At 41.7% G+C, this 12,500-nt stretch overlaps 1 protein-coding gene and 1 pseudogene across 1 annotated transcript in view; one reads left to right on the top strand and one right to left on the bottom strand.

The window, feature by feature from the left end:
- The window catches only part of LOC145494234 (E3 ubiquitin-protein ligase UBR5-like), a 26,631-nt gene extending 25,964 nt beyond the window's left edge, over positions 1 to 667 (top strand). The window contains exon 26 of the mRNA XM_081473686.1: positions 510 to 667. Coding sequence (XP_081329812.1) covers positions 510 to 667 — 158 coding nt within the window. The remainder of the gene's footprint in view (positions 1 to 509) is intronic.
- A 1,012-nt stretch (positions 668 to 1,679) lies between these two features.
- Positions 1,680 to 2,744, bottom strand: LOC145494232 (uncharacterized; annotated as a pseudogene).
- Between the last annotated feature and the right edge of the window lie 9,756 nt (positions 2,745 to 12,500).

Here is a 12,500-nt window from a genome sequence, read left to right as displayed (position 1 = left end):
TGAAAATTTGATTTTGCAAATAAGCATGCAAATAGGAGAACCTCCAACATCCCCCTCTTCCCACCCAAAGCATGATCACCCGAACGTACTGTGTTATAAACTTTGAGTTGGAATAACACATTTGAAGTGAAATCGTTATTTTACGAGGGTGATGCTAAATAGCTAACAAGGGCCTAACAAACCCGTGGCCCTCCGAATTATAACATCATAATAAAACTATGCAATAGTATTAAAAAATTATCTTGTTAAAAATAACTGTTCAAATGATCTAATTGAAAGGTCTTAGTGCTCAGCAGCAACTTGACCTTAATGTCTGAATGATGTGTTCACCAGGCATTTCATTGGCCAAATTTCCAAAAAAAAAAAACACACATCAACAGTAAGATGTTTTAAGTGAGTAATCTTAACCATATGTATTGCTGCAACTGCTCCATTTTACCATGTATGGATGCACTGAATCTCCATTACATGATGAGTTCCTTAGTGGGGTGTGCTTTCCTTTTAAACAGGTGCAGAGCTTCAAGCTTTGACACAACAGACCACAGTTGCTGGCAGAAGGAGGACCCCTATGTGCAGAAAGTGTGGCAATCCAAGGAGAGGACACAAAAAGGGCCAACCCAGCAGTACAAGTGCAACAGTGCATTATTTTACTCCCAATCAGTTATAAGGTGTAGTCAATAAATGTCCCACCTTCCTACCAATTTACCTATCTGTACCTTGCCTGCCTGCCTGCCTGCCTGCCCGCCTGCCCGCCTGCCCGCCTGCCCGCCTGCCCGCCTGCCCGCCTGCCCGCCTGCCCGCCCGCCCGCCCGCCCGCCCGCCCGCCCGCCCGCCTGCCCGCCTGCCCGCCTGCCCGCCTGCCCGCCTGCCCGCCTGCCCGCCTGCCCGCCTGCCCGCCTGCCCGCCTGCCCGCCTGCCCGCCTGCCCGCCTGCCTGCCTGCCTGCCTGCCTACCTAAGTACCCACCCACCTATCTACCTTCTTACCCATCTTAATAAAAGTTAATTTTCTTATAAATTAATCCTCTTCCTCATATCCCTGATAGCCCTCAGTTTCAGTTGGAAATGTTTTTCGAATACTGTTGTATACACAACAGGGAAGTGGAACACGATTTGATGCCCCAACATACTCCCACACAAGTCGAAGGAATTGCCTGTAGGCAACAGACCGGAGGAATCTGTGGAAATAGAAGCCAAGAATTGGAAGTGGGAACATGCAAATGGAATAAATCAACACAAACTTTGATATTATATGGTTAAAGTATTACCATTTATGCAGGTTTTAATATGTTAATGAATGTTTATTCATGTTTTTTTATGCATGTTTACTTGATCAACAGCAGAGCGAATTTCACAACAATGCCAACTGTAGTATCTTCAAGCACAAAGTACATGTATATACAGTGGAATCCCGATTTCTCGAACCTATTACGCCAGGAAAACGAAAATAATTGTGCGAGAAATTAGGGATTAAAGACCGAGGGATGTGAAACGATTTTTGGCTCAGGTTATCGGGAGTTTCAATCAAAGGTTTGAGAAATCGGGATTCCACTGTACTATATGAATCGTTACGATGATAGTGTAGGAAGTACTGGATTAACTAACAGCTTCAGTGTGAATTTTAGATAAGAAGGTTTGACGCTACAGATAATAAACTTTTAATATTAGTTTGAGACAGAACTTACTCGAGCTCAACAGTGTCACCCTGAGCCAACATGGTCGTGTAGGCCTTTGCCCGCAGTGTGTAGCACCCAGTGATTCAAACAAACATCAGAGAAGCCGGGATGCGAAGTAATGCAGTCGCCTTCCCTCTCTAACTCCTCCATCCTTTCAACACATCTGATCACTTCCATGCAGCATCTACACTCCTCGTGCTTCACCACAAACTCTAGCGAACAATTTGAACATTTGCACCTAAAACAGAGGCAGGAAAAATTTAGAGTGATGGTTCGAAAAAGATCCGTTTATACCGCTTGAATATATACAGCCATGTGCAGCCCAAGCGTTATGAGCAAATTAATTTCTGCATAAAATCACCGAGTAAGCACTTTCTTCTATAAAATTAAATGAACGGTACATGAGTAAGATTTCCGTCTATCAGCGTCAAAAATATAACAAATAGTAATACAGACCAACTTTCTACCCCCTCTTCCCCGGAAAACCTGCTCCAAAGAATCTCCTCTTCCTCTTCTTCCCGGGCAACTTGCTCGACATAAGCGGCTGCTTCTTGTTCGTTTGCCATCGGCTTCAAGTTTTCATCGTACGGCAAAAAGTCATCAATTGTTGAATGGAAGCTATCCTCGGAGGCTTCGGAAGACTGTTCCTCAGTACTTTCAAAGGAATGATCCGAAATTTCGTCTCTGGAGACACAAGCCATTTCACAAAAACACCACAAAACAGACAACAACAGCGATACAAAAGCAGCTAAGACAGCGACCGATTGATTGCAAATGAACGTGAAGCCTTTGACGTCACAACCAACGAGTCCGCTGGAAAATTGCGTGCTCATCTGGAACGAGTTTTCGTAATGGCGGACGCCTTTAAGGCGACTTTTAGAGCCGAAAATTTTGAGGATAGAAGGTTTGATGTTCGTGTTTTTTGGCAAATATAGTTACTACTTAACATAAATAGATATTCTATGAGGAAACATGCGCGAAAGAAAAGTATTGATTTTCGTCTCAGGGGCACTTTAAAGAAATTTACCAATGAGCATTTCACCAAACCGAATGAATTAAACAAACAAAAAGGAGGAAATCTCCATAAAGAGAATGAATATCACTGTGTGCAAGTGTCAAATAGCAAATCCTGTTGGCGATGAATGGACAGCCCAAGCGACTTTCTCGAAACTACCTGAGACGAAAAGGCGGGAAATGTGATGAAAAGTCCTTTTATACGTTTTGATTTGCATAAAAGGTTTAACGGCACAGATGTTTTCAGTTTTACATTCTCAGCCGTTTTTTCGTGTGGCTGGGCTTTCGTTTCCTTTGTGCTGGTTTGACTGTTTATTCCTCTGCCTTTCATTCGGTTTTAGGGAGTTTAAGCAGACCACAACGGCAATGGCAACGAGTACAATGGCTGTGTTCGTGCGTTCTAATTCTTTGTTTATTCTTTGCCATTCTCTACAAAACAAAATCGTGAAATTACCACATTCTGAGTATTCTAGCGGACGTAAATTACGAGGGCCAATTTTTGGTTTTTCTTTCTTTTTTTTTTTTTTTAGTTTTGACGCTGTCTTACAAATTCAGTTTGGAATAGATCTGACAGTGATAGACAAACTGAATGAATCTACATTCTTGCAAGATTCGTAGGTTGAATATAAAGTTTTAATTTTAATCGACATTGTCCCTGGTGTTGCTGTCGTCGTTGCTTAAACTCCCTTTTCTTGTTTGGGTGGGGATCGTCTGTGTGCAATTTCGAACATGTGTCGTTCATTCATTTTTAATCGCTTGGTAGGGGTCGTCTGTCACTTATCAAAACCGGTATTAAAACATAGCCAGCGCCGAAGCTCCTTGTTTCTTTGTCTTCTTTGATATTGAAATATCATAAACATCCCCACAGCTTGGAAGTTTTCCTTCGCCTTGCAAACAAAACATAAGCAAATCTTCCACGAAAATATCTATAAAACGCGCGAGTAACATCTGCGGAAGAACTGGGCACCATGCAACCTGCATGTTTGTCTATCACTGTACCATGGGCACCAGTGATAGATAAACTGAATGAATCTAAATTCTTGCGAGATTTTTAAGTCGAATGTACAGTCGCTTATCAATTAATGTTGTCCCTGACGTTGCTGTCGTAGTTGCTTAAACTCCCTTTTTGTTGTTTGGGCTGGCAGCGTCTGTCTGCAATTTCTAACATTTGCCGTTCATTCAGGGTTTAGCAGGGACATCTGTCACTTATTTAAAAACCTCGAGACGTATTAAGGTTACCGTATACCTTCAGAAGTGTCTCGTTTCCAACGAGTTAGCGCGTCCGGTTTAAACTGTACATACCTAAACCTCTTCATCAAATTAACGCTTATAGAGCTGGCTATCGTGAACTATACCAGAAATTTTGAAATAAAAGAATTGCCGAATTTTTCACGAAAACTAAATGCGATCGGCCGAATCAGCTTTTAAAAGCTACAAGTCAAAGCGAATTTTGCTTTTCGCCACTTTAATTTGTTCCTCAGTTTCCGGGCCCAAAGCCTTAAAAAAACGTGTCTCCCTTTTGCCATATTCAATTGCGGTGAAAATCGAAATAGATAAAACAAATGTAGAGTAATCGTGCAAAAAATACTCTCTAAGGAAAAAGGTTTCCAAATAAGCAATTCTCAGACAAATCATCTTTTTGTTGTTTATATGTTAAACTAGCTACCGTCTAGATTTTAGGGCAATCTGACAAATTCCCTTTGAGTTATAGCTTTTTAAAGTGTTTTATTTAGGCGAAAAAATTGATTCTAGAAAACAGCGCTAAGAGAAATCTCTTGCCTCGCGAGCAAACTCCGCTCAAAAACTGCGTTAACACTGTGTTCTCAGATAACTGAGCCAATCAGAGCTTGGAAAGTTTACTCCTGTTTGGAATTGTGCTCAAAGCGGGGAGAAGACGAAGAAGGATACGAACGCTAGAAATAATAATGATAAAAAAACCAAAACAAACCAAAGCGCGACAGAGAAACTGTGTAAGGATGATATTCAATGAGTCGGACGACCCGTCGGTATCGGACTCACCAGAAGAGTCATCGTCAACATCACAGTCAGTTGCTGTCAAGTTCCCAAATTTTTAATACAAAACCTTTCTCTTCTGTTGACTTAATGCCCACGTGACCGGATAGCTATAGCTTCATCCTACTCGGAGTCAGAATCTTCAGACCACTTCAGATAGTACGATCTTTTATCTGACGCTGCCCAGGCCAACTTTCGCTTCTTCGCTCATTGATGGGTTTGTATTTGTTCTTCGCTCTTTTCGCTTTTTGGAACTGGTCCACGAACATGTCCATGGTCCTTGTTTACTTATACCTTAAGAGAATTACACTTAGTAGGAAAAAGGCTTGGTAGCCAGAACAACAATGTTGATCAACTGAGTAGTCGGTTCGACTACTAGCCACTGTTTAAAAAGGGATCCTGCGCGCGCTTGCAGACCTGACTCGCGTACTCGAGAGATCAGCGGAAATCAAACCTAAAAACAGAAATTAAATGAGACCATTTTCTTTTTTAATCAAGTGCAACCTAAAGGATACTTTAATAGTTAATGTGGTGACGTTTCGTCGTCAACACCCTAAGTGAGGCCAGAATCCATGATTTGTACCCGAGACGACGAGCATCCCTGACCTTTTCATATAGGAGACCCCCGCCCCAGGGGTTTCGAACATCCGCCATCTAAGGCCGTTTTATAGTGGCTTGTACCGTTTGAATGACTGCATGAATGAATGCTTTATTTAACGTGGACATACGCTCAGCTTGAGAGCTAAGTTTAAGGTAGCATCCCACCCCAAATGACCGCTTTGCGTTAGCAACGTTTTAAGGCGAGACGATAAATTAAAACCTGACAAGCTATATATTTTCTGAAAGCTTAAGAAATGGTAATTACCATACCATATTTATTGAAAGAAAAAGGTAAATGCCTTGAAAGTATAGCGATCGTTTTGCAAAAGTACATGGCTTGCAATATTCAGTTCCTGTGCAGTCGGAAGTGATCTAGAGGAGACAAACATTGCGCCGAGTTCTTAACACCTTTGTCTCAAAAACCGTGTCGGCGAATTTTGTCATCTTGCCTGGTTTGTTTTTTACACCCGGTTAAACTTCGAGGTTCGAAAAAATATCCCTCCTGTTCGTTCATTTGTTTATAACTCTATAACGAACAAGAAACACCAAAAACGCCAACATGGTTTTCGAGCCACATTATATAGGAACATTCTCGCCAAATTTGAGCTAAAACGGTTGTAAACTCGATGCACGCGAACTTAAAACGTGCGCTCAATTTCTTGAAAATATAGTTTCGAGAAAAAGAGCGAAACAGTTTCAGAGAAGTTCTTCCGGTTGAATGAGATTAAAACAACAAGGCGTGAAAGTAATTACCTGCGGTTTTCAAGCCAACGGCTCAACTTACTCCATAACAATAGCGCTCAAATGCTGACCAGACAAGCTGTCAGTCTACCAGGTGTCGCTGTTGGGTCGCTCGCTCCGAAGGTAAGTTGTTACTGTAGAATTGGAAGTGTTTCATCCCATTTTCCGGAGTTTTCATTCCTCTGACTGGTAAATTGTATTATGAATAGGCCAAACCAGCGTTAGCAATGCCTAAACAAACGAAAAACGAGGACAAAGGTAACCGGAAAGAAAAGAAAACGACGAAGAATAAGACGCGACGCCGACACGCGAGGCAGGGAACAAAGCAAGAACCACTGACTCCAGTGAAAATCCTAAGGAAGTCATGCTTTCTGAGATGCGAGCAGCTGGGTAAGAATGGTAATAAACTGGATAGGAAACAATACAAATTGCTTCCGGGTCCATATGATCAGCACTGACGAATACATCCACAAAATTACCGCGCACAATTGCCAGGCACGACTTCCGGTGCGGGATATATTTGTTTTTGAGTGTCTCACAACCTTTGCGATGATCCTTGTTTTCATACTGGAGACACTTAGTTCGACTAGGATAAATACAGGCACCAGCAGACATATTATGTATCTAGTCAAACTATGTTTGGTAGTGCGTCATTCAAATCCGTCTTGTACACGTCTATACTCGATGGACTACGAGACGCATAATCCGAGGAAATAATTACGTTGTTTGTCAAAGTTGGTCTCAGAAGGATAACGCCTCCAAATCCTGTCCTTCCTCGAACTCGTGCTGCTTATGACAGGACCCTCTGTCGCTAGCGGCAAGTTTGTCAGCCCAATCCTTGTCAAAAAATTTCATTGTTTTCTTTTTACGGATCCCTTTGGTACAAAAGGGCAGCTCGATCGCTTTCGCTTTTTCTGGCAGACATGAAAACAGCTCGAAAATATTGTTGCGTTGTTTGGCCGGGACGAAATTGCGTGTCGAAACAAGGATGGTATGTAACATAATAATGATGTGTTGACAGATTGTCAAATGACTTGTCAACATTCCATTAAAGGCAATCAGCGAAGAAGACACAATTTTGTCCATAACTTCCCGTAGAAACAATATGTTTTTGAATATTTTTTTTAAACAAAGATAGGAGTAAGATCTATCTTGCAATCTTAAAATATTGTCATCCCGCAATGGTCACATTTGGGGCGGGATGCTACAACCCTGGCCAGAACTTTTGGGACATAAAGGCAATAACCCAGAAAAATGACGTAATTTCCCCCTCCCCCTCCCCCCCCCCTCCCCCCGAGGCAATGTTGATTTCAGGCATTCAAGTCATTTTCGATAGATTCAACATTGCTTGGGGAAGGGAGGGAGCAATAGAAATGGTTTATTTAACAACATTGCCAACCTGTTTTTAAGAGGTGGATTCAGAGTTTATTTAACGAAGTGCATTTTCTCTTTTAATTTTCATAACTGTCCCATGATGTTTTGACCACGGCTGTATGAGTTATGAAAGAGGTTTTCAGACGTCTCTGAAGCTAAGTTATATAAATTATATTGTTTTCGTTATCCTGCATTAACGGGTTTTTAGGCATAACTATCTACAGGTCCATGTCTGTATAACAAAGGTTATAGTCCATGGGCCAGACCCTCTCAGATGTACCACTCAGAGGGACCAGCTGAGAGTGTGACAAATTTGAAGCTAAGTTGGGGGTGATTACAAGATGTTATGATAGCAACCCCTAAAGAGTAGCTTTGTTGTATATTTTATTGGCTGAAATATCACCAAAATTCGCTTTTGCATGAAAACGAGGCTTGTTTTCAAAAGTCATATTTAAAATATTAAGCTGGATCAAAAATAGTCTTCACACATAAATACAGCAAGAAAGAACACAAATCATTTTTTAAGAACCAAATTTCAATTTACCTCTTTAAAAGCTATGATATAGTAAGTTATGGATTATTTCAAATGTTGCAATGCATTATGGGGAAATTCAAGATGGCGACCCTCACGGCGGGTAAGTGCGTTTGACTTATTCACTGATTTCGATAATCTTTAAGTAGACATCTGATTAGAAATCAACAATATATACAAAATATTAGCTGTATAACTAAACAATAAGCATTTTTATGACGATATAGTGATATTTTGAACCTCAAATTATATAAAAACTTACAGTCCTTCGAGATCTACATGGACTCGACAGCCCAGCACTGTGTTGCCTTAATCATTAATTCTCATCGTTTGTAAGCCGGTATGTGTTTAAAACTCAATAAAAGCTATAACAAGTAGCTACATAACTAAACAATCAGCATTTTGATGGTTGTCTTGTGAAATTGTGAAATTGTGAAATCGAAGAGAAGTATCGAGTCTGTGGACAGTGAAACTGTACCTATCTATACTGCCGGCGAGCGCTGTGGGCCCCATACTAGAGGATATGTGGAGGTGAAGTTAAATCAAATCATGGAATGTGCATGGAGAAAGAACTTGCTATGGGTTTTAGTACGCATTCATGCAAGTCAGAAGCAATCTGTTCCTGGTTGGACTGGTTTCAATATTTTGGTGCGTAATAACCAAGAAGTTGCCAAGGATAACGTGGGCTATCTTCCAACAATCAATGCCCAACGACGAACATGTCAGCTGTGTACCAAGTCCTCATCAAGTCCCTACAGATTAAGGAAACTTTAAACCTCCAAAGCATAGTTGTTGTGTTTGATCAGGCACTGTATGCTAAAGCTACTGAGATAAAGTGGAAACACAGGGCACAGTTTAATGACCCTGTGTTGAGAATGGGTGTGTTCCATACCATTTGCACTTTCTAGTCAGTGATCGGAAAGCATTTCCAAGATGCTGGTTTACGAGACGTAATAGTCGAGTCTGGAGTAATTGCTGAAGGATCTGTGGCTGGTGTTCTAGAAGGCCGTACATATAATCGTGCCGAACGATTTCACAAGCTCACTTATGAAGGTCTTAACAGGCTAGCATGGATGGGATTTAACTCTTGGATTGAGGAACATCATAAAGAGGAGAAGCCTACTGTTGATGCGTTTTTAAAAGGACTGAAAGCGCTCTGTGATAACGCATGTGAACAAGAATTCAAAGACACAGTGGAGAGTCCCTCATTTGAAGAAGTATCGCAACTGTTCTGCTTGTATACGAGCTATCTCCGACATGATGATGGGAAGCTATCGAAGTCCTGGATGTCTTATGTTGACATGGTGGAAATATTACTTGGTCTGTTAAGAGGATCTCGGGAGGGAGATTGGGATCTTCACCTTTCATATATCAGTGAAATTGTCCCGTGGTGTTTCGCATATGATAACCTTAACTACGCCAGGTACCTTTCAGCATATCTGCATGAAATGTCACATCTACCAGCAGAGCATCCGGACACCCTGGAATACTTGCGACCCGGAGGATTTTCTGTTCAGATTGGCAAAGACAACCCTTCTGGGAGAATACCTGTTGATCAGACGTGCGAGGAGACTGTCAACAAAGACACTCAAACGTCAGGAGGAACTAAAGGTTTCAGTCTAAGGCCTAATGCAGTAAGCAAATTCTGTAGCTTACAGTTCTTGTTGACGCTACGTCTAGAGATTTCGAACTCACGCTCTGTTGAAGAGACTCGAGGAGCCCGCTGGGAATTGAAAGATAGAGCGAGCGAGGTTCGACTAGAAAAATAAATAAAAATACATGTGAAGAAGAGCCGAGCGATATGAGAAATACAGGACAGAATATAAAGACTCACAAATGTTTCCTGACTGTAGCGAAGACGGTGAAGCTAGGTAGAATAGATTCCGCAACGATATTAACTTGAAGCTAGAGAAAACGTTGAAAAGATTGGCGCGCTAGGAAACCGTAGCGTTTAAATAGTAGTAATTTGCATATATAAATGGCAAGCAAAACTAAAAATTCGCGCGTGAAATCTTACAAATTCTACCTGGTCGCTGAATACCGGAGCACCTTCCTGAAGCAACTCAAAGATATATTGCACATCAGTAGTTCTTGTTCCCAACACAAAGATCTACAACCAACAAGAATACAAAGAGATGAAGCTGATGTTCAATCCATAGTGTCAATTCTTCAAAACACTTGGCTCAACCCATTCAGCCCTGACCTTCAAGACCTCGTCTGTATTTCCACAAGAAAAGTTGCCACTCCTGATGTAGAGCACGACTTGCTACAAGCTAAAGATACAGGAGAGGAAGCCTACAAAGCATTCCAGAGCAGCGACTTCAGTCTAATCCACCCAAAGTCAAGTTCCATGATTCAATCACGAAAGCTAAGCTGACGATTTTTACTCACTTGAATAAGGAGGTATCAGTTAAAGCTGGTAAGAACCAAGAAGTGATCATCAAGGCCGACAGAAGACTGTTTGCTCAAATGATTGTCATCGCAGAGAGCACAGACTTACAGATGAGAGAAGTGTTATCCCATCCTCTCGGACCACTCCCTTGGTCATTAGCTACCGCAGATGGTTTGATGCGTAAGACGAATAAAGCGTCCTTGGCTAAAGAACTGCATAAAAATGTCGAAGCAGCAGATGCCATTCCCCAACCCTCAGCATGTGTAATAGATGGGATGGCTCTTGTCCAGTATTTGAAAGGTGATAAGAAGACATTTGCGGCAGTTGCTGAAACTCTTCTTTGCAGAGTTCTAAACGAAGGTGGAACAAGTGACAGGATTGATGTCGTCTTCGATGATTACAGAGAAGAATCCATAAAGAACGCCGAAAGAGAGAACAGGGGTGACGGTTTAGGAAGCGAATACCGCAATATTCAAGCCGAACACAAGGTTAAACAGTGGAGAAGATTCCTGTGTAGCTCAAAGAACAAACAAGCTTTCATAGTGTTTGTAACCAGCGAGTGGAAGAAAGAAAAGTACACAGAGAAGCTATCTGGAAAGACTCTGGTTGTCACGTGTGGCGAAACATGTTACTAATTATCGTCTGGAATAATGCAACCTATCAGTGAGCTCGAATCAACCCAAGAGGAGGCTGACACCCGAATCCTCTTACATGCAGCCCATCCAGCTAAATCGAGGTTTGCTTCGGTCGTCATAGTATCAGAAGACACTGATGTGTTGGTACTTCTTTTGGCCTTCAAGAGCTTTATTCCTTCTTCAGTATTCATTAAAAGTGGTTCACAGACCAGAGTCAAGTACATCAATATCTCGAGAGTAGGTTGAGAGGGTTGGTGCAAGTGTATGCAGATCACTGTCGGGCTTTCATGCATTTACAGGGTGCGACACTGTTAGTGCTTTTGCCGGACGGGGAAAGGTTGCAGGTTATCGAATTGCAAAGCAAAATGCTGAATTTCAAGAGATGTTCCAGCATTTGGGTATGTTCTGGAATATGTCTGATCACCTGTACCATAGTCTTCAGAAATTTACATGTGCCATGTACTGCAGCAACCCTGGGACAAGCGACATCAATGAGCTGCGATATCGACTGTTCTGTTTGAAGAGAGGAGACGTTGATTCCAACCAGCTGCCACCCTGCAATGATACGCTGCACAAACACTCGCTACGAGCAAACTACCAGGCTGCTGTCTGGAGACGAAGTTTACAAAGATGCTCAGCCATCCCATCACCAGTGGGATTTGGCTGGTGTAGTGAGGACGAGAAGCTGGTCGTAGACTGGATGGGTGGTCAGCCAGCTCCGCAAGCTGTTCTAGAACTACTATCTTGCCAGTGCAGTAGGTCCTGCAAACTTCCATCGTGCTCCTGCGTTGTCAATTGGCTGAAATGTACTGATATGTGCCGGCTTCAAGATTGCACAAACAGGCTAGATGATGACGACGATGTTTTATCCGTTGACGACAATGACGATGAAGAAACCGAAAGGTAAGAATCTCATAACCATAGGAAAAATATGAAATAACTTTCCTTATACATACTCTTACATTCGTAAGGTTTAGTTTCGAATGATGTACTCTTTTTAATGTATCGAGTAACTGTTTGTGGTTGTCATGGCAACCGCTAAATGCTTTAAAATAACTTAGCTGTTATTTTTGTCTGACATTAAACATGAGACTTTGTTTACATTTAAGTGAAAATGATGCTTGACTGACGCGAAAAGGACAAGTCTCCAATGTGTTTGGTACTGGTGTGGCTTCAGAATGGATGATATCAGGACAAAGGAGACTCGTTAAGGGAGCTCTTTAAAACTCATTAGCTGAATAGTTAATCCAAGCCAGTGCTAGAGTGATGTACACATGATTGAACTTTTTGACAACGTATATTGCAGTTGTCATTTTTTAAAATTAGGAAGTGAAAAGCCTTATTTTCAGTGACTTTTATTTCAGTTGTGGACTCAATGACCATTTCCGTCTCCATGGCACCGAGACAACCTTAAAAAAATTTCCTTCTTTTGCAATTGAATCAATGTCCTATTCTGCTAGGCCTAAAATGTATAAAATGTTGTTTGAAGAGAATTGTACAATGGACATCGCTCAGAATCTGAAGC

Source organism: Orbicella franksi, chromosome 8 (genome assembly GCF_964199315.1).
Source record: "Orbicella franksi chromosome 8, jaOrbFran1.1, whole genome shotgun sequence".
Taxonomy (NCBI): Eukaryota; Metazoa; Cnidaria; class Anthozoa; order Scleractinia; family Merulinidae; genus Orbicella; species Orbicella franksi.
This window is presented reverse-complemented; position numbering and strand designations above follow the sequence as displayed.